Source organism: Piliocolobus tephrosceles, chromosome 9 (genome assembly GCF_002776525.5).
Source record: "Piliocolobus tephrosceles isolate RC106 chromosome 9, ASM277652v3, whole genome shotgun sequence".
NCBI lineage: Eukaryota > Metazoa > Chordata > Mammalia > Primates > Cercopithecidae > Piliocolobus > Piliocolobus tephrosceles.
The window spans coordinates 31996394-32018266 of record NC_045442.1 but is presented as its reverse complement, the minus strand read 5'-3'; the positions used below and the strand labels follow the sequence as shown (position 1 = coordinate 32018266).

Genomic DNA, 21873 nt, shown 5'->3' with positions numbered 1-21873 from the left:
ATATGTCATAAATCACTACAAAAAAAGTTAATTATCTTTACATAAGTATAAGTAGTAGATAATATCCATTAATGATGTCGGCACTAATGTGACTCTAATAATCATTCGTTTTTCTTCTAACTAGTTTAGTTATAACTATTAGAAATTGTTCCTCCAATATCAAACTTTTTTATCTTTCAGGCTGAACAATTAGGACTTGGCTATACACATGTTAAGGCTAAAATCTTTTACTGAATTATTCTATTGGGTGAATGTAGTCCCTGGTTTTAAATCACTATAGAGCCACCTACACTACCAGACTACTACTAAGGACAGTAAAAGATACTTAACAGGATGGGCCAAAGGAACTGAAATCTAACCAAAAAAAAAAAAAAAAAAAAAAAGACTTCCTGTCTACTCTTATCTGCAAATCCCTCCCAGATATAAAGGAAGAAACTGTTTACAGTTATGTCTCTTCTCTTGAATTAGGTCTAAAATTAACGAGTAGTGATGAAACTAAAAAGGGAATATTCTGGATCATAGCAGGAAGAAAACAAAAGCAAAAGAATGAATATATTTCCTGAATTGGAATAAGGACAGCACTTCTCTCATCTCCCTGGTCACTTAACTGCCATGTGACACTTTACTAGGGGTCAAAACACTCCCCTGAGGGTTTGATCATAGCACCAAGAAACTTTCAAAGTTGAACTTTAGAAGCTGCTACCAAACAGCAGGTGCAGGCATCCTCTCCCAAGATGAATATCATAATCAAAATACTTGGCTGTAGTCCTTCAAATTTAGACTTTGAAAAAAAAAAATTCAATTTGGCTTTGACTTGAAAAAGCTCTACTTTGTTAAAAACAATTTAACAACGCAGCTTTTTCATATCTTTTGTCTAACCATCTTGAATGGTTACAGTTTCCCTAGCTGTTGGCCAAATCATATCTATATCTTCATTGGTTTCAGGACCTGAAAAATCCAAAGAAATTTTTAAAATATCTCCTTTCTCTGAAAACAGGTATCCCTCCATCCCTAAGGGAATGTGTCACTGCCAGTCAAAGGGGGTCAGTAGAACAAGGTAGCAGAAGAAAAGTACCTGAGAAGACAGAAGTAGGTGCCCCTTGGAATTCACCAGGGACCCTTGCTCCCATCCTTGAAGCGGCCTCTGGCCAGCCATTTCTCCATATGGTTACTAATATGAAGTGAGGGTGCTCCTCTCAAAAAAAATGATTAGTGCCCTGTAAATAAATCTCTCCGTGGATGTTAACACACAGAGGACCTGGCCCCGTGGGCCTGGCTGAACTGCCATTTTCCCAGCCCTCCTTCTCTTGCATCAGGCTCATTTTTCCACTAGGCCCCCTCCCTCTCAGCTTTCCGGCACTTAGTAACCATTAGAGTTTGCATTCCTGGGCATATGACCTATTTTAAACAAAAACAATACAACATGCACCCACAGTAAGCTATCTGGCCCCTTAAAATCTTGGCAAGTGAGTCCAGAGGGACAGAAATTAATCTAGGTAGTTATCTAGAATGACCTTTCATTTCCCCTCTCCTTGTTCACACCCCAAAACCAAAAGCAAATAAATAAACCTAGTCTGAAGAAAAATGGCTGGGGGGAAGGAAGGGGAAGTGTAGGTATATCGAAGAGGTCTCAAACTACATATCTCTGAGATCAGAAAACTCCTGGAACACAGATCAATTTCCCTCTCTGTCCCATCTCGCAGCTTCATTCCCCTGGAAGCTACCAATGCTGACCAACTGCATGGATGGCATGATTTCCATAAGCATAACATCCTGCTGATTTGGACGTAAACTTAGGAAAAGAAAGTGTCTCCAAGTGTAGAACAAGGCCATATCAAGGGGCACTGGGCCAAGGGTTACATACAACGCTTGGGGTTTGGAATTTTATTTATTTTAATTAATTTATTTTTTTGAGACAGGGTCTCACTGTGTCACCCAGACTGTAGTACAGTAGTGCAATCTGGGCTCACTGCAACCTTTACCTCCCAGACTCAAGTGATTCTCCTGCCTCAGTCTCCTAAGTAGTTGGGATTACGGGCACACGCCATTACTACCCAGCTAATTTTTGTATGTTTAATAGAGATGGGGTTACACCATGTTGGTCAGGCTGGTCTTGAACTTCAGACCTCAAATGATCCACCTGCCTCAGCCTCCCAAAGTGTTGGGATTACAGGCATAAGCTACAGCGCCGGGCCTTGGGGCTTGGAATTTTAAATTAACACTATATCTTGATTTCTCTTATCTTCTTTCTCTCCAGATTTTTCCCCAGATTGCCTATTCTCACCAGTTCTATCAATGCTAACAACTTGGCTTTAGTGTAAAGTATTTAAGCAGTCAAAGATAAGAACCTTCTAACTTTTCATTTATACTTGCATTAGCCTGAATCTTCCAATAGCTTCAGTAGCAGAGGTTTATAATTAAGGTTCAAAAAAATTAACCAAAAATCTTTATATCATGTTAAATTGCTTATCCTTTTGGCCAAGGAACAGAGAATAGCCCCAAAATTCAGAGTGAAGGGAGACTGTAGGAAACATGCCAGCATGAGACAAGACCATGCACAAAGAGGGCATGGAGCTGACTGAATTGACCCACAGCTCCCTTGAAAGACCCCCAACTGTCAACCCACTTTACCCATTCAACTCACTTTTCATGCTTCACACTACGCAACTGGACTCCCACCAAGCCAATCTCTTCCACATTCATTCATACACCCACACTTTCACCTATATTGCCAGCCCCAGCCTACCTTTGCCCCTGACTGCTATTTCTGGGGACTAGTCAAATTCATCCATTCTTTAAAATCTAGAAAAAGCCTCTACTTCTGTGACTCTTCCAAACATGACATCTGAACTGTTAGAGGGAACCTACCATACACCTAGGCATTGCTAGCTTTTCACAGCTACACATCATCTTTTTTGTCTAATTTAGTCATAAATTCCACAGGATCAAGTCTTAAACCACTTTGTGCTTCTAAAAGTGGCTCTAAACCATCACTGGGCAGACAAGTGATATAGCAGTAATCCTGAATAAGTGCACCACCAAATTTTAAACAATATATAGAATTTATTTTTGTTCAACTAACAATCCACACTTTTACAGGGATTTCTATCAGACATTAAGCCGAAATATTGCCCATGATACAATTTGCTGAAAATAAAATAAAGATTGCATGTTCAGAGGAACATATATGAACTTTACCTCAAAGGATATAAGAGAACAAGGTCAGGGCTGCAAACAATACTGTTCAAACAGTAACCCACCAGGGGGTGAACAAGTAAATAGTATAAATAATCGTGAACAGGTTTTTCAATTTTCTGAAACTTGCTTTTAAAAAAAAATGACATTCACCTTTAATCCTTTCATGTACTATCAAAAATTCTAACATCATACAAAACTATGTCTTTAACACAAAAAGGGAGAACCATGGTCCTAGCATAATAGATATTTCGATAGACATTGCTTAGGAACTGCTCAAGAGTTTCCAAAAACATCGTTCTCCATTTGACAAGTCACACTTTGAACAATACCTGTAGCTCCAAAGGCCCTTCCTTAAAATGTATAACATACCACATCTTCAAGAATTCAACCAAAGTCTCCAAATTCTTATTCTAGAGAAGCTCAAGGGAAGAAATCTGAGCAGATAAAGTATCTTAACATGGCACCCACATGTCAAAGATGTCTAAACAGTTTCAGAAGCACTAAGCATAACCCTGGTCCTTTATGTGCATGAGCTTAAGATTCAGAACTTGGCTGTGTTCACATCCTTTTCCTCCTGGCTTTGGTTAGGCTCTGTATTTGCACGGCACTTGACCAGTATGTGTGTTCTGCAAGATGTTAAAGAGATATTTAGCAGTGAAAAAGAGAATTTCATGGTCAAAACATTTTGCACAATGCTGGCTGAAACAAAATTAAACAGGTCCCTCTATCACAGGACTTGCCAGTGCCTTTAATCCCCAACGGACGTTGTGATCCCTAAGAAAGGGAATGTGGCGCATAGCATTTTCCCCCACTCATTTGATTACAGAATTAGTTGTTCAAGAACCCCACAATACAACTGTTGGAAAGACTGATCTGGTACTTTCTAAAAATGAACAATGGCAAGAAAGATGCCAATTTTGGGGGGGCAGGGAGCGGTGAACAGGCCTTCCTCTAAGTGAGTCATGAATTAGGCACTAGCAGACTAAGAGGTAAACTTTGTTCTCATACCTTCAAAATGATTTTTCCCTAGACTCCTCATCTGATACGTGAGAAATAATTATACTGCTCTGCTTCCCAGGGTTGTTTTTTATTGTTTTTAATCACGAAACTGTGTTCTATATTAATCATCAAAACAGGTTCTCAACCCAAGTGACCAGACTTCAAAATCCCTGGTGCCCTTCCAGCCTGAATGAAGGGATGAGAATATGAACCAGACGTCACCCAGAAAGTTTTTACATCTCCAGCTTCTAGGCCATTACGATAAAGTCAAACTGCATGCAAGATAAGGGATGAAGTTCTCCCTTAGCAACTCACTTCTGGAGGGGACAAAAACACATACCACCCATATCTGAACCTTGATTCAACTTTTTGACGTAGACTTTCTAAAGGAAAACTCAAAGAAACATGGGAGGTCAAAGCTGGAACTACAGGGAAAAAAGAAAAAGAAGTACTCAAAGACTATTTCCCTTTCTTTAAGGAGAATGAACTCATTACAGGGTTAGTGAGCAGGGGAAATATCATTCCTTTCAGGGAAACAGCTTTCCAGGAAAAGTATCTCAACATATTTACTATAAAACAATTTAATTTCCCTGTCCCATCACCTGCCACCCCATCCTCATCCCCCCTACAAAACCCACAGATTGTGGATTTCCTCTCATTCTTGGCAGAGTTACCAGAAGAAATACAATACCCCCTTCGGACTGCTCCCAACAGCTGCTGGAAAAAGACGGGAGAGCTGGGGGTATCCCTCCAAAGCTGCCTCTAAAAATGACCATTCCCCCTTCCAACTCATATAGCCAGTGAGCATAAGACTTCTATTTCTCTGCTTTCTTAAAGCAAGGGGAGACCACAAAAGCAACAGCGTACCCTAATCCAAAATACTTGCTTCCGGCCCATCTGTTCTCCTCAATATGACTCTAAACTGAAGCTTCTGTACCGTAACCACCATTCTATTTCTCCCCTAACATGTAAGTATTAAAACAATCCTCTACTACCTCGCAAAACCAGTATTTCTTATTTGTTTGTTTAATCTACCAATCTCCAAGTTAGGGTTCCTATCAAACTCCTATTCACTGTAATTTCCTAACTCTGCCTACATGTCCCAATACCACACACTTCATACAAATAAGAATCCCCCTATAGGTCAAGAGACTTGAACAACGAAAGTCTAGGAACAAATTCATCAACGGCTACCCTACACCTCAGCCCTTGCCCAATATCATCACACACTAAATCCTCTTCAATTCTGTCTAAAAACGCCCCATCACCAAGCAACAGGAGACATCCAATTATCCTTCAGCCTCTCAGCTGAGACCACCAACAAAGAAGTTCATGAATGTCAACTGGGGGCACAGGCAATATCTCTCTTTGCCCAGGAGAAACTAGAGAGAACCTCCAGCATCATTCCCCAAAGGTGACAGCTAGGGTTGAGTGAAGACCGTAAAAACTGTACAAGAGCTGGGGGAGAAAATATAATGTAAGGAATGATTTGGAATCAGGGGCAGGAGAAGGCGGAGGGATGAACTGGCTGACCCCAAATGTCTTTTCCATCTCTAACTCCTATGATTCTTTGACCTCCAATTTTGTGCTGTGGACAAGGAATGGAAAGTCAACAGACATGGTGATGTTTTGAAAGAGCCTGGCAGTCTGCTCTTGTCATTTAGTGGCCTTTGCATGTATTTTTTAAGGTGTCTCCAAGCCCTGTCTTCATTTCACAGTTGTCACCTTTCTCAGCAATTTGAGCTCATGTCAAATACCAAAAAAGAAGACGAAGAAGAAAGAATGTGCTGGCAATTAATTGTGGGCTAAAGAGGGACATCAGGCACAGGGGCCCATTGGGTGGGCCCAGACTTCCAGGGAGGGCAATGCGGACAGTCTGGATAAAATGAAGAACTGACTAAAAATTGAGACAAGGCAGCCAAACCTCTAACAGGAGGTAAATTCTTTCTCCAGATAGTCTCCTACTCATTTTTAGAGAAATGAGCTTTATATGAGTAGAGCTTTACATGAGTAGTATTTTCAAATACTTGAAAATCATGTAAATCAAGTATTTCCATGATTCAGGGTACATAAATATATTCTTAATTACCATAACCATTTTGATTCAATTGATTACAAGTGGAGTTCCATCTGAGCAAGACTGCTGAATAGGAAGGACTTTCCTCAAGAGTAAACCAAATCTTAGGATTCTCAACCTTGACTCATAGTTGACATACCTGAGGTAAATTCTGAAGCTTAGCAAAAGTCAGTTTCTGCAGATCAAAGTGGGGAGTCTGCCAATTTTCACTGAAAATTCAAAACCCAATTTTCTCCTCTTTTTTTCAAACAGTTGATCTCATCTTAATTTTCAAATATTTTTGGAGCCTGGTCTCAAGAAGAATCTGCCTAAATTTCTCACTGTTCCATGGTTACATGTCAGGACCAGAAACTAATCCAGTGCCAGGGTCAACCCAGAGCTAAGGTTAAGTTGTCACACACAAGTAATTATTTTCTAAGTCACACATTCAAAAATAATTTTTTAAAAAACCTGTATACTGACTCAGTGACCTCACTGTCAGTTGGGGATTTCAGCAGCTCAAGCACAATCTTTACCTTAGATGAAGGTTCCAGGTGCAAAAAAAAAAAAAAAGTATGGAGTACTGAAATATTTTCAGAGCTCTCATTACAGTATGAACTTATACCACAGATTACTCATCTCACAGACTGTGAAGACATTGGGTTTCTCCATGTTTCTGTCTTGAAAGCTAGAAAATTCAGCCCCTACCACTCAAGTTTTACAAGACTGGAAAGGATATAAACAGCTTCTGTATTCTCATGGTCTTAGAGAAGGCTTCTTCCATTCTTCCAGTTCGCATTTGGAGGTAGTGACTGCACTAGACCATGTCCTGTTTCCACAGGTGTACTGTTTTATTTTGAACCTGTAAACTAAACTCTATTTTATTAACTCATAGAAACTATTAGAAATAAGGCCTTTCCAAATGCTAAAGACAATAAATACATCCATATATGAAATCATTCCATGAATCAGAGAACAAATAAGTGACTCTCCACCCTGGGAAAGGCAGAAAACTGGAGAAAGCCTAAACTACTTTGAGTTGTTAATTGTTTTCTGAAGATCACAGTTTAGGCCTTAAATGTAACCAGTTAGCAATACCTTCTCCATTCAGAGTAGGAAACTAGTTAGGAAACTATATGCTTTCTGGGCCAAGAAAATGCTCTTAGGCACAATCATTTTAAAACAAATAAACACATTCTGCTTATCTGTGTCTATCTCACCACTCTGGACGTTAATCATCACTGAAATAGATACCCCAGGCCCCCTTCCTCAAAGAGCTCCAAGGCTACAGGACCCCTCCACAGGAATGAATGTACATGCCAGGACAAACACCTCAGGAGCCTCACTCCCTGAACACCTATTGTTAATTCCAGGCAAATCTATCATAGGCAAATGCAAGACAGCACCCAGATACTGCTCAAAGGCTATTTAAAATAAAATTCCTGTTTGACAATAGGCAGCACTTCATTCGGGAGGAAGAGGATCAAGTAAGCTTTCTTTAACATAAGACTGGCAATAGAATATTTTAAAAATAGCTTTACATGCACAGATATACTTTTTCTCTCCATTATTTGCATTTGTTAATTTTCAGTATCAGAATTTGCAGATAGCACTCCTGTTCTTCCCCTGTCATACTGTCTACTTCTTGCATTCAGCCTACATTATCAACTGACAGCTGAATTCCACTGTCTTGTTCTTGTAAACGGAACTAGGTTAGTTTATCCTGTTACTCTTTGGGGAAAATTTGAAAGACTGCTATATGAAACATTTCTTTGATTTTTATTGTTACATTCAGGATATTTCTATTCCAACAGGCTTCATAAAATCTCCACACAAAACTGATTTTAAATCAGATGACTGACTCCAACTATCTTTGTGTCCCTTTAAAAAGAAAAAAGAAAAAAAAAGCTTAGTACCTATTAGTGTTCACTGTTCAGGCAAAAGGGAAGCAAATTGTTTGTTTGTGGTTTTAAAGTGGCCAGAATGCCTTCAAGCACAAGTATAAGACCATTAGCAAATCACAAGGAACCAAAGCAGTTCATCTTACTCAACAAAGCTATGATCAGTTAGGAACAGCCAAACTGAATGGGACTTGCCCTGGGCCGGAAGGTCAGTAAACCTTAGCAGTTTGTGTTTCTGAGAATCAAGAGGCTCTTCATCCCCAAGTGCAGGCCCTAAGTCCACAGGTTCTGCTGTCATGTTTCCAAAAACATTCAGGACAGGTGAGAGAAACCAAGCAGTGTGTGTGTGTGTGCGCGCGCACGTGTGTGTGTGTGTGTGTTTTCCCCTTTGTCTTTAGGCAGCACCTCTAAGTCAAACCATCCCCACTTTTGCTATATACAGACTACCTAGAGGAGAACCCAAACAATTAAAAAGTTCCATTCTACAATTTATTGAGTGCTTGCTATGTGCTTAATGCTGTACTAGCCAGCATTCTACATTTAAGCCTCATTTTATCAGGCAAGGTTATTCCCATTCTTTATAGGTAATAAAACCTAGGGCCAGTGAGGTTATGTGGCTTCTGATCAAATCCAGTTTTGTGTAATGCTGATAAAAACTCATCTCACTTATCTAGTCTGCAGTTAATTAGCCCAAAGCATGAACAACAGCCCTGCCACTATCCACGCAGCCATACTCTTGCTGTACTTTGGGCCCGGCTTTGCTGACTCCCTAAGTGGACTGGGGTGCATGCCTTCTTCCTCCAGGGATGACAACCACCTCTCTCTGTGGCTTATTAAGTCTCTGCAGCTGTCCAGAAACGGACCACACTGGTAAACATTCTCTCCACCTGCTGTAACACGCATAACTTCTTCCCTCAACCCAGAAAACCCGAGCACTGACCCTGCTCTTTATCAAGTGCTATGGTAAAACAACTTCCCTAGAAGGCCAGGACACCTTACCCTAGGACACAGGCGAGAAATCAAAACACACATGTCTAATAAATAATAAAGCCATATCATTTGACAAGTTCAAAGCATTTTACACCATAAATTCACTTTCATTTTTGTTATTACTGCTACAGAATGTAGATTCATTCCCAGTATCTCTCTTTTAGAGCATTTGAAAATAAACACCAATTCTTTCATTCATTCACTCAATCTATATAGAGATATATATATATTTCATTCATTCACTCAATCTATATAGAGATCTCTTCATATAGGAAGAGAGAGAAAGCCAAACTTTGCCTTGGCTGGCTTGGGTTCCAGTTGTTTTAGACTTCTCTTATAGGTCAACTGATAATATTCTTTGAAATAGTTATTCTCATAAGAAAGGAAGAGAATAAAAAACTATTTCTGCAGGTGCAAGACTGCATGCCCAAGAAGTCCCAAGGAATCATTATCATGAACAAAATCATCCTAGAATAAAAAGAATAAAAAACCATCAAATTCAAAATTTACAAAAGTATCTTCTACATTCAGTAATACCTAGCCAGAAAACATACCGAAGAGAGTATATTTGCAATGAAAACGAAATGCATAACATATTCAGAAATACATAGAAGTGCAACAACAGGTATGTGAGAACTTTATCATGAAAACCACAAAAGTCCTTGAAAAAGTACAGAATTTTTTTTTGACAGCGAGTTGAACAGAAGTGTAGAGGTGACACACACACATAAATCCAACAGGATAATCTTACCCTGACAGATTACTAGACTCCATCAAAAAGTAACAATATTTAAAATACTATGGAAATGGAAAACTGTATCAGTGACACACAATGAAGAGTTCAGATACAGATCCAATATACACACATATATGTATGTGTATATACATGTGTATATTATATTATGTATATATATATATATATATATATATATATATATATATATAAACTTATATGGCAAAATAAGCTTTCCAAAACAAAGGAAAAGAGAATTACTTAACAAAGTTGTAGTGATAACTAAGGTAGCCGTTGAGGCTACCTAACAAGAATAGTAAGTTGAATTCACCTCTTGCACCAAAAGTGGTATTGATGAAAGTGTTAACTATTAAAAAATCAAATTAGGCCGGGCGCGGTGGCTCACCCCTGTAATCCCAGCACTTTGGGAGGCCAAGGCAGGCGGATAACCTGAGGTCCAGAGTTCGAGACCAGCCTGACCAAAATGGAGAAACCCTATCTCTACTAAAAATACAAAATTATCTGGATGTGGTGGTGCATGCCTGTAATCCCAGCTATGCAGGAGGCTGTGGCAGGAGAATCGCTTGAACCCAGGAGGCGGTTGTGGTGAGCCGAGATCACACCACTGCACTCCAACCTGGGCAACAAGAGTGAAACTCCGTCTCAAAAAAAAAAAAAAAAAATCAAATTTGTAAGAAAACCAGTGGGAAACAGATTTATCAGGTCTGTGGAGGAATTATAAATTTCTCAGCTTTGGAGAAAAAAAGAGAAAAAAAAATCACAAAAGACTGGCAGAGCCTAATAAAGTGTAAAACAGTAAAGTAAAATGAATTGACCGGGAAAAATATCTGGTTCAAAGATGACAGACTAGATTCTAACATCTAAGACCCACAAAGATTCCAAATTTATAGGAAAAACACGAAGACCCCAGTAATAAATGGGCAAAGAGTGGGAACAGACAGTCTCAGAGGTGAAACAAACACATGGGAATATATTTATCCTGGCCAGTGGTAAAAGACATGCAAAATAACACAACTTTGGTACCTTAAATGACCACTAAAGTAGCAAAGATTTTCTAAATTCTCACATAAAATTTGTTCACTCTGTGCTGTTTCCACTATAAAGTGGTACAGCACCTCTGCAAACCATAACCTTTGCTATAATGCCACCTTGAGACTTCATCCTAAGGAACTAATTTTTTTAAAATATATATGGTATGACATGTGACTTATACTTCAGTAAAGCTGTTACTCAAAAATGCATCGTTTCATTATTATCTATAATAACAAAACGCTGAACACAACATGTAAGTTTAATAGTAGAGGGATGTTCTTTAATCTCATTATGGGACAGCTCACAAACATTTACTATGTACCTATTCTGTCAGGATCAGTAAGATAGCAACTATGTGTGCAACTGAAAAGTTTTTTAAATTAAAATAATTGTCTAGAGGTGATGGTATTATGGCTTTTTATGTTTTTAAAAACGTTCTTTGTCATAATGTACTAGAAAAAACTACTTTTTAAAAAATGGGTGGAAGAGGGGGCAATCTTTCCACCAAAAATGGGTGGAAGAGGGGGCAAAAGGTCTTACTCCCTCAATTCCCTACATGTTTTTTCCTTCCTATTTAACAGCTTAAGTGGTTCAGAAAAGTTTTTCATTCACAGGTCTCAGACCCTACCAAAAACAGGCCAAATTGCAATACCATGTCTTGTGCACATCCTGGACAGACTCCAGCCTCCTGCCTCAAGCAGGCCCCCTTTTTCGTATCGCTCTGCCTGTATGAAGTCATAAACTATGGCTGAACACTGGGACCGAGGGCCTTGCATTAAGGTCCAAGCCCTGAAGCTTAACAACCTTTAGAAAAGGGTAGGGAGGATGAAAGATGAAAAGTCCACAAAAATTTATGATAGACCACTTAAGGAACCTGGGTCCTAGACCTGGACTGGAGGAGTCATCCAAAGCACGAAGGAACCACATAGACCAAACTGGCTCCTCTGGGGCTAAGGAAGCCGGCAGCTAAATCTCTGCAAAAAGACACAATCGAAAGCTTTAGGGAGTGCCTAAGATGGCTAATTGTGAGGAGCTGCCCACCGGGTAGGGTGCCTACTGAGGGATGCTCTCGGGAGGCTGCCTCAGATGGAGGCCTTGGGGAGAAGGGGCAAAAGGGCCCCCGAGAGTGCTTGGGAAGGGGTGTAGGCGGAGGCCAGCTGTAGGCCTAGGAACTCGGAGTGCGACACGACCCTGGGCCGACCAGGCCGCGGCGCCCCGCCCTTTCCCGGGACTCGGGGCCGGCCCGGGGCGGGGAGCGGGCGGGCGAGCGGACGCTTACAGGTCGGTGCCGAGCCGCGTGAAGCCGGAGTTGAGCGAGGCCCGGGCTATCCGGCGCCAGAGCAGGTCGCAGCTGGTGAAGCGCCGCAGCCAGCGGCACACCTGGGCCAGGCGGCCGAGGGCCCGCATGTCCAGGTAGGAGCAGATGAGCAGCAGCAGCTCCTCTGGCAGGCGCCAGAGCGCAGGCCCCGCGGCTGGGCGGGCGGCCGACTCCCGAGCCGCCGCCTCCTCCTCCTCCCCGGCCGCCGCCGCCATGGCCACCCCTGTCCCCGGGATGTCGGCCCAAGCCTGACCCCCTCGTCTCTGTGCTCTTCCCGGCCTGGCGCCCTCCCGCCGCCTAGCCCTGACCCTCCATGCCTCCTTCTTCCTATACTCTCTTCCTTGTGCCTCCTTCCCGGCCCCTGCACTCCCCTCATCTCCCTTGATGATGCCTCTCGCCCCTTCCTCCACGCTTCCGCCTCCCTCTGCTTCCTCCCTTGGGCATGCCCTCGCTCCCGCCTCAGCCTCCGGCCCCGCTGTCTCCTTCGCCGTCTGTGGCCCGGGCTTCCCTTCCGCCCCGCTTCCTCTTCCGCCTTGCCCCGCTCTCGCTTTTCCCTTCCCCTTCCCTTTCCTTCGCTTCCCCCTCGCCACCCTCCCTTCCTGCAGCTTCCTCGCCTCTCCGCCCTCGCCCTCGCCGGGCCCGCCGTTCCCGGGGGGCCCCGAGCGGCCCTGGCTGCCCATGAGCGGCGGCGGGGCCGGCCCGACGCCGAGCCCAGCCCGAGCCGCCACCGCCGCCGCCCCGGGAGGAGGCGACACCATGTCGGACCGGGTCACATGGGGCGGCGCGGGCCGAGCCCTGGGCACGCCCCTCACACCTGCGGCCTTGGAGCCACTTCCGGGTGCGGGCTGGGGCCGGGGCGCGGACACCACCCCCGCAAACCCGGGAGCGCTTGGTGGAAGCACAGGAGTTCGAGTTGCAAACACGTGAGGCCGGTTTCAGGGCCCTGCCTAAGGCCACAAGAGGACCCGCTGCCCTCAGGAAGCGGCCATTTGGAGCACCTGTCCTCAAGAAGCCCGTAGTTGGGTGGCCTTCCCCCTCTAGGTGCCCTCCTCTTCCTCGAGTGATGCCTCCTATCCACAGGCCACATGTGAGGGCCCAACGAATCTGCAGCCCTGGAAGTTGACAGGTTCCAAAGCTTAGGTTCTCACACAGGCCTGGAAGCACGGTCCTGGCGTGAGCTTGGGTATTAGACATATTTGGGGATTTGCAGTCTTCTAGATCCTGAGTCCATAACTTCAAAAACAGTCATGTATCAGGAAATGGCACAGCTAGGGATTCTTATCAGTCACCACCCAAGTGCAAGTTGATTCTCCGAGGACTCAGCATCCATTCTTCCTACCACCCATTCGATTCACATGGCATTAATCTGAAGGGAGAGCTACTGAGGTCTAGACCTGTGCTGTCCAACAGTGTCCTCCCTAGTCACATGTGGCTGCTGAGCATTTGAAATTTGGCTAAAACAAATTGAAATGGCTATGAGTGAGAAATGCACACCAGATTTTGAAGCCATACAAAAAAATGTAAAATATCTCATTAATAATTTTATATTGATTACATGTTGAAGTGTTCATATTTTGGATACGCTGTATTGGGCTAAATACAATATATTTTATTTTATTTATTTATTTTTGAGATGGAGTCTTGCTTTGTCGCCCAGGCTAGAGTGCAGTGGCCGGATCTCAGCTCACTGCAAGCTCCGCCACCCGGGTTTACGCCATTCTCCTGCGTCAGCCTCCCTAGTAGCTGGGACTACAGGCGCCCACCACCTCGCCCGGCTAGTTTTTTGTATTTTTTAGTAGAGACGGGGTTTCACCATGTTAGCCAGGATGGTCTCGATCTCCTGACCTCGTGATCCGCCCGTCTCTGCCACCCGAAGTGCTGGGATTACAGGCTTGAGCCACCGCGCCCGGCCAATACAATATATTTTAATGTAACTACTAGAAAATTTAAAATTATACATGTGACTTGCATTTGTGGTTCGGGTGATTTTTCTATTAGCATTGGGCTAGGCAGTAAAACTTGGAGGAGGGGAGGAAGATGCCTATTTCTGTCTGTTTATCCTGTACTCCAAATCCAGATAGGAAGGACTGGGGAGTTTTCTTTTGTACTTATCTACATCTTAACACCCATTTTCAGGGAGTGGGAAAGAATAAAAATCGACCCCGAAAATTATTCAACACCTAGCATAGCCAAAGGGAGACCTAAGAAGCAACCACATTGTATTATGGTGCTGCAAGAAGCATCGTGTAACAAGGTCAGACCGGAATCTGGCTTTGCCCTAGAATTACTTTTTGATCTTAGCAAAACAACAACAAAAAGCCCCACCTATCTTGGCCTTTTAGTGTTCTCAATCTGTAGTGGAGATAATGCCTCTGCCTTACTTTCGAGGGATAAATGAGATGATCCCTGTAAAATGCTTTGAACTCCTCTAAGAAAATTCTTAATAATAGTTACAGGTCAAATCCTGTTACAAAAAAATGCCATCCCTCCCCCACCCCTCCAAATGCAACAAAGACTTTGTGTAGAAAACGATTTCCAAACTCAAGACAGTGGTTTATTAAAAGCAATATTTTATAGATTTCAATGTAGCCAAAGAATTTAAGCCATCTTTTAGAGATCATTATAAAGAAATGTACTTATTCACAGGTATCACACTGTTAGAAGACTATTGAGGCAGGAATACTTAGGTGGCATCATGAGTTCAACATTTATTGATTTTGCTACATTAATGCACTGTGAGCTACTCAGGAAGGAAGACAGATGAGACATGGTTCCTGCATTTTGTGTTTAGATTTGTGTTAGAGATGTTTGTAATTTCTTACGGTTTGAGTACCTTTTAACTCATTCAGGATACATAGTAAGGCTGAGTAGTTCATCTATATTCTATCCATTTTTAGTGGAGGCACTAAAACTTCTTTAACCCAACTTAAATTAGAATTAAAATCCATAATCACACAAGTGTAACTTACTTTATTTTCATTAATGGAGAAATTAAAGCATCATTTGAAAACATCAAATCAGCCAGGCACGGTGGCTCACACCTGTAATCCTAGCACTTTGGTAGGCAGGGGCAGGCAGATTGCCTGAGCTCAGTTCAAAACCAGCCTGGACAGCACGGTGAAAACCCATCTCTACTAAAAAATACAAAAAAAAATTTAGCTGGGTGTGGCAGCAAGCGCCTGTAGTCCCAGCTACTGGGGAGGCTGAGGCAGGAGAATTGCTTGAATCTGGGAGGCGGAGGTTGCAGTGAGTGGAGATCACGCTACTGCACTCCAGCCTGGGAGACAGGAAAAAAAAAAAGAAAAAAAAAAAACAAACTATCAAATCATCCTCTTTCACATTCAAACCAGAGATCAAGTAAACTCTTAGCCTAGAATTTGTAATGCAATGATATCCAAAAAAGTCAACATACTCACTGTGCAGGAAAAAAAGCAAAGCCAAAATGGAAAATTGGCATATAATCTGTTATTTGGTGGTAATGTGTGTCCCTAATTTACCAAACGTGATAAAGAAAACAACAAAGAAAAAAACCTTTAGCCTTAGCTCAGAGAAGCAGCTAGAATTTTTCATCAACTCTCCCTTTCCCTGCCCCCAACAAAGAAAAATCCAATTTTGGATGTAAACCAAACTTTTAAAAATTGTATCATAAAATTTACTTTTAAAAATCTTTTTGTGGTAGAGTGTCAAAAAAAAAAGCAACTGAAAAGATGAGTTTATAATAAAAGTAAATGCGTGTCTCCATGGAGGACCTGAATAGCATTTTTCTGTCAAAGAAAATAAATATATTAATACTCAGAAAAGAGGAAGGTAGAAAGACTTTAGTGCCTTGACCATCTTTTTTTTTTTTTTTTTTTTGCCCCCCAAGACAGAGTCTCACTCTATTGCCCAGCCTATAGTGCAATGGCGTGATCTCGGCTCACTGAAACCTCCGCCTCCTGGGTTCAAGCAATTCTCCTGCCTCAGCTTCCCGTGTAGCTGGGATTATAGGCACCTGCCACCACACCCAGATAATTTTTGTATTTTTAGTACAGATGAGGTTTCACCATGCTGGCCAGGCTGGTCTTGAACTCCCGATCTCAGGCCATCCGCCCACCTTGGCCTCCCAAAGTGCTGGGATTACAGGCATGACCCACCACACCCAGCCCAGAACATCTTTAAGTAAAAGTCATCGACTCCCTTGAACTTCAGATTCAGGAATCATCATGAAACAAGGTAGGGAGGTGAAATCTACCTTTGTTTTCATAAAGCTTTTTTATTTTAAAAAATTAATTTATACATTAATAAACTGAAAACATTGAACACAATATTGGCTGGAGGCCGAGACGGGCCGATCACCTGAGGTCAGGCTGGTCTGCCTGGCCAACATGGTGAAACCCCGTTTCTACTAAAAGTACAAAATAAGCCAGGCGTGGTGCCACGCACCTGTAATCCCAGCTACTCAGGAGGCTGAGGCCGGAGAATTGTTTAAATCCAGGAGGCGGAGGTTGCCGTGAGCTGAGATTGCACCACTGCGCATCAGCCTGAGTGACAGAGCGAGACTCCATCTCAAAAAAAAGCCTGAAGAGGCCGGGCGCGGTGGCTCACGCCTGTAATCCCAGCACTTTGGGAAGCCGAGGCGGGCGGATCACAAGGTCAGGAGATCGAGACCACAGTGAAACCCCGTCTCTACTAAAAATACAAAAAATTAGCCAGGCACGGTGGCGGGCGCTTGTAGTCCCAGCTACTGGGGAGGCTGAGACAGGAGAATGGCGTGAACCCAGGAGGCGGAGCCGAGATCGCGCCACTGCACTCCAGCCTGGGCGGCAGAGCGAGACTCCGTCTCAAAACAAAAAAAAAAAAAAAAGAAGGCCTGAAGACACAATATAAATTTTATAAGTTGGTGGGTATTTAGAAACACTAACGTTAATTTACCCTTTTTTTCTTTTTTCTTTCTTTTTTTTTTTTTTTTTGAGACAGCGTCTCTCTCTGGCACCCAGGCTGGAGTGCAGTAGCATGATCTTGGCTCACTGCAGCCTTGACCTCGTGGGCTCAAGCAGTCCTCCCACTTCAGCCCCAGAGCAGCTGGGACTACAGGTGCCTGGCTAATTTTTTTATTTTGTTGACGAGGTCTCACCATGTTACCCAGGCTAATAGTTTACTTTTAAAGAGGATTTTAAAGCAGAGATATAGTTATTTATGTTACTGTGTACATGTAAGTGACATGCATAATGGTGATTGTTGCTGTTATAGGTAGCACATTGTATATGTTTAGGATTGTAAAAAGGCTAGAATTTTATGTTCTGGCCATTCTTATAAACAGATGACACAATCACCTATTCACACATTCATTACATTGGTGCCCACATACGCATTGGTTAAACCCTCAGGGCCCCTCAGGAGCTGGCAGATTTAACAGGAAAATTATTCTGAGATGAATGAGAGAGATTATTTTGTGAATGACAGATTTCAATATCATATGTGGGCCCAGATGCTCACCATTATTCCTCTATAATAGCATTGGCTTAAATTTACTGTAAGTACTTACTATATGCCAGCCACTATTGTAAGAGCTTTCCAGCCAGCCACGGTGGCTCACACCTATAATCCTGGCACTTTGGAAGGCTGAGGTAGGAGGATCGTTGAGCCCAGGAGTTGAAGACCAGCCTCCAGGAGTTCAAGAACAGCCTGGGCAACACAGGAAGATCCTGTCTCTACCAAGTAATTTTTAAAAATTAGCTGGGCATGGTGATGCACATCTGTGGTCCCAGCTACTTTAGAGGCTGAAGTGGGAGGATCAGTTGAGCCTGGGAGGTCAAGGCTGCAGTGAGCCATGATCACACCAAGGCACTCCAGCGTGGGCAACAGAGCAAGACCCTGTCTTTAAAAAAAAAAAAAAAAAAAGTTAATCATGTAGACTTTCAAACTCTTAATGCTTTTCATAATCTTTTTTCAAAACTTCAAAGGGATTGTTAGGAACTAAAATGTCTTGCAAAAGAACATTTAGCTAAAATTTGGTAATTCCTTCATTTTGTTTCAGCTTCATTTTCTTCAATTTCTTCATTTTGCTTCATCCTCATTTAGTAACTGTACGGTATATGTGAGCCTTTTGTGTAAATTTATCTCTCTGTGTATATATGCAAAGGGAAGGTTTGTGGAATAATGTTAATAATGGTTATTTTTAGGTGATAGAATTTTGGGATTTTACTTTGTACTTTTCTGTATTACTTAATTTTTAAGTAAGAAGCATGTACACCTTTACAAAATAAAATCTATAAAAAAAAGAGTTGCCATGATTCTATATACCATGCAAAAAGGAATTTGGTGATTTGAAGCCTAGATCATTGCCAGAGTTTTAACCAGCTACCCAAGTTTCCTCAAACCTTATTTAAATAAGGCTGGGTGTGGAGACTCATCCCTGTAATCCCAGCACTTTGGGAGGCTGAGGCAGGAAGATTGCTTGAGCCCAGGAGTTCAAGACCAGCCTGGGCAACATAGTGAGATCCCCATCTCTAAAAACTATAAGAATAAATTAGGTAGGTATGGTGGTGTATACCTGTAGTCCCAGCTACCCGTGAAGCTGAAGCTGGAGGATTACTTGAGCCCAAAATGTTGAGGCTGTAGTGAGCCATGTTCATGCCACTGCACTCCAAACTGGGCAACAGAATGAGACCTTGTCTCAAAAAATACTAAAACTTTAAAAATTAAAATAAAATGTGTTTCATGTAATTGTAAAATAAACAAGTTAAAAGTCTTAGAAAGGAAAAGAAACAAGAAGTCTCACAGTGAATGCTGTATTTGTAAATATTCGAGCTTCTCAAAAATAGAGAAAGAGATTCTAAAATGTTATTTTCAGAAATTATCTATTGGGTTGGTAGTTTATATCTTGAAATACCACCAAGATCTGCTCTGGTTTTATATGAATCCATCTTCTTTGTCATATTCAAAGATAAAATATTTTTACCGTCTGTGAAATAATTTCAAGCAAGTGCTATTCAAAAATAGTTATTTTGGCCAGGCGCAGTGGCTCATACCTGTAATCCCAGCACTTTGGGAGGCTGAGGCGGGCAGATCACGAGGTCAAGAGATCAATACCATCCTGGCCAACATGGTGAAACTCCATCTCTACTGAATATACAAAAATTAGCTGGGCATGGTGGTGCACGCCTGTAGTCCCAGCTACTCAGGAGGCTGAGGCAGGCGAATCGCTTGAACCCGGGAAGTGGAGGTTGCAGCAAGCCAAGATTGTGCCACAGCACTCCAGCCTGGCAACAGCGCGAGACTCTGTCTCAAACAAATAAATAAATAGAAATAAAAATAGTTGTTTTATGCAGAAGAAAAAAGACTGGAAGGAAATTGATAAAAAGCTAGAAATGGTTGCTCGTGAGAGGTGTAATTATGGGTAGTTCTATTTGCTGCTGCTTTATACTTTTCTTGCATTTTTAAAGTCTTCTGCAGTGAGTATGTATTACATAGATAATCATTTTTTAAAAGAAAAAACACCTCAGAGGTATTTACACCTACATATAAGAAAGAACTTAATTAAGCTAGTTCATTTTAATTTTTTTTTTTTTTTTTTTTTTGAGACGGCTTCTCGCTCTGTCGCCCGGGCTGGAGTGCAGTGGCCGGATCTCAGCTCACTGCAAGCTCCGCCTCCCGGGTTTACGCCATTCTCCTGCCTCAGCCTCCCAAGTAGCTGGGATTGCAGGCGCCCGCCACCTCACCCGGCTAGTTTTTTTTTTTTTTTTTTTTTTGTATTTTTTAGTAGAGACGGGGTTTCACCGTGTTCGCCAGGGTGGTCTCGATCTCCTGACCTCGTGATCCGCCCGTCTCGGCCTCCCAAAGTACTGGGATTACAGGCTTGAGCCACCGCGCGCGGCCCATTTTAATATTTTTAAGGGAGGGCTGCACATAGTGACTTCCTTTCAAAGAGTACAATATGGAAAGGGGATGGATTGAGAGGGCAACTCAACAGTGGAGAAGCCTGACAAGAACTACCTCAGCCAGGTGATCAAGGTCAGCATCACTAGTCATAAGTCGTCATATTGATAGTAGGTCTTGGTACAATGTGATGAAAATGGCAAGTTCATTAAAACTAGGAAAGCTGAGAAACTGTCACAGCCAAGAGGAGCCACAGGAGACATGATGACTAAAGGTAACGTATCCTGGATGGGATCCTGGAACAGGAAAGAAAAAGGACATTAGATAAAAACTAAGGAAATTGGATCGGTTTGTTAATAACAATCATAATGTAAAATGTGATAATAGGGGTGTAAGGAAACTCTCTACTATCTTCACAATTTTTCTGTAAATCTAAAACTGTTCTAAAAAATAAAGTTTTTAAAAGTTTCATCTTAGGATGGGTGCGGTGGTTCATGCCTGTAATCCCAGCACACTGGGGGACTGAGGTGGACAGATCACTTGAGGTCAGGAGTTGAAGACCACCCTGGCCAACATGGTGAAACTCTATCTCTACAAAAAACACAAAAATTAGCCAGGTGTGGTAGTGGGCACCTGTAATCCCAGCTACTCAGGAGGCTGAGGCTGGAGGATTGCTGGAGCCCAGGAGGTGGAGGTTACATGAACTATGATCCTGCCACAATGCTCCAGCCTGGGCAACAGCTGTAAGATATTTTCCAAAGGGTCACATAACATCATTCCAAGACACTGTCCTAATTTTACAACTGAGAAAAATAGACATTTCCAATCACTAATTTTTATATAAATTATATATGTATATGTGTATGCATTTAAATATGTGATATGTAAATACATAGCTATGTCTACAAAAGTTAAGGATCATGTGTCTATAATGAACAGTAGAGCAAGTAAGGAGGTGGGCAGGTGGGCAGGATAGAATATAAAATGTAATTTTTTTGGGGGGAAAAAGACAGATCTCCAGGGGTTTTGCCAGTTAGTGATGCTGTTGTTAGTATGCAATGGGCTTCTTTGTGTCAACAGTGTACATTCCAAGAGATTTTGAATAAAATAGAGAGCATACCATCAGCATTCAGATCTAAGATTAAATTCCTGTATTGCCATTGCCATGTGACATCAGATTTTATGATTTTTCTAAGCCGGGCTCGGTGACTCACACCTGTAATCCAAGGACTTTGGGAGGCCAAGACAGGCAGATCACTTGAGGTCAGGAGTTTGAGACCAGCCTGGCCAACATGGTGAAACCCCATGTCTACTAAAAATATAAAAATTATCTGGGCATGGTGATAGGCGCCTGTAATTCCAGCTACTCAGGAGGCTGAGGCAGGAGAATCCCTTGACCCTTGGGAGGTGGAGGTTGCAGTGAGTCGAGATCGTACCACTGCACTCCAGCCTGGGAGACAGAGACTCTCTCAAAAAAAAAAAAAAAAAAGATTTTGTTATTTTTTTCTGATCTCTGCCAGTCAGAAGACTGAGTGATTTGGTAACAGATAATGGAAGATAAAAAAAAAAAAAAAAAACTTGAAGACGAGGGGACAACAAAACCTTGTGAAATTTTCACGATCACTGGGGATTTCTTACCTTGCCTTCAGATTCTATTTATTTTTAAAAGTATAAATAAATAATCAGTCACCACTAAGATAGAATATGTACAAATATGACCTTATGAGTTCTTTTCCAAGAAAAGAATGAGAATTAAGTTCTAGAAAAA

General features: G+C 42.1%; 1 protein-coding gene across 5 annotated transcripts in view; it reads right to left on the bottom strand.

Moving 5' to 3' along the window:
- Positions 1–13410, bottom strand: part of FBXW4 (F-box and WD repeat domain containing 4) — an 86546-nt gene extending 73136 nt beyond the window's left edge. For 3 of the 5 annotated variants that reach the window (XR_002730476.2, XM_023206460.2, XM_023206461.3), the window contains exon 1: positions 12210–13410. Coding sequence is in view for 2 of the 5 variants with exons in the window: in XM_023206460.2 (XP_023062228.1) it covers positions 12210–13006 (797 nt within the window). In the remaining 3 variants the exon portion in view is untranslated. Of the gene's footprint in view, positions 1–11582; positions 11747–11817; positions 11837–12209 lie in introns of those variants that run through there. The other 2 variants (XM_023206463.1, XM_023206462.1) reach the window with 2 other exon arrangements.
- Between the last annotated feature and the right edge of the window lie 8463 nt (positions 13411–21873).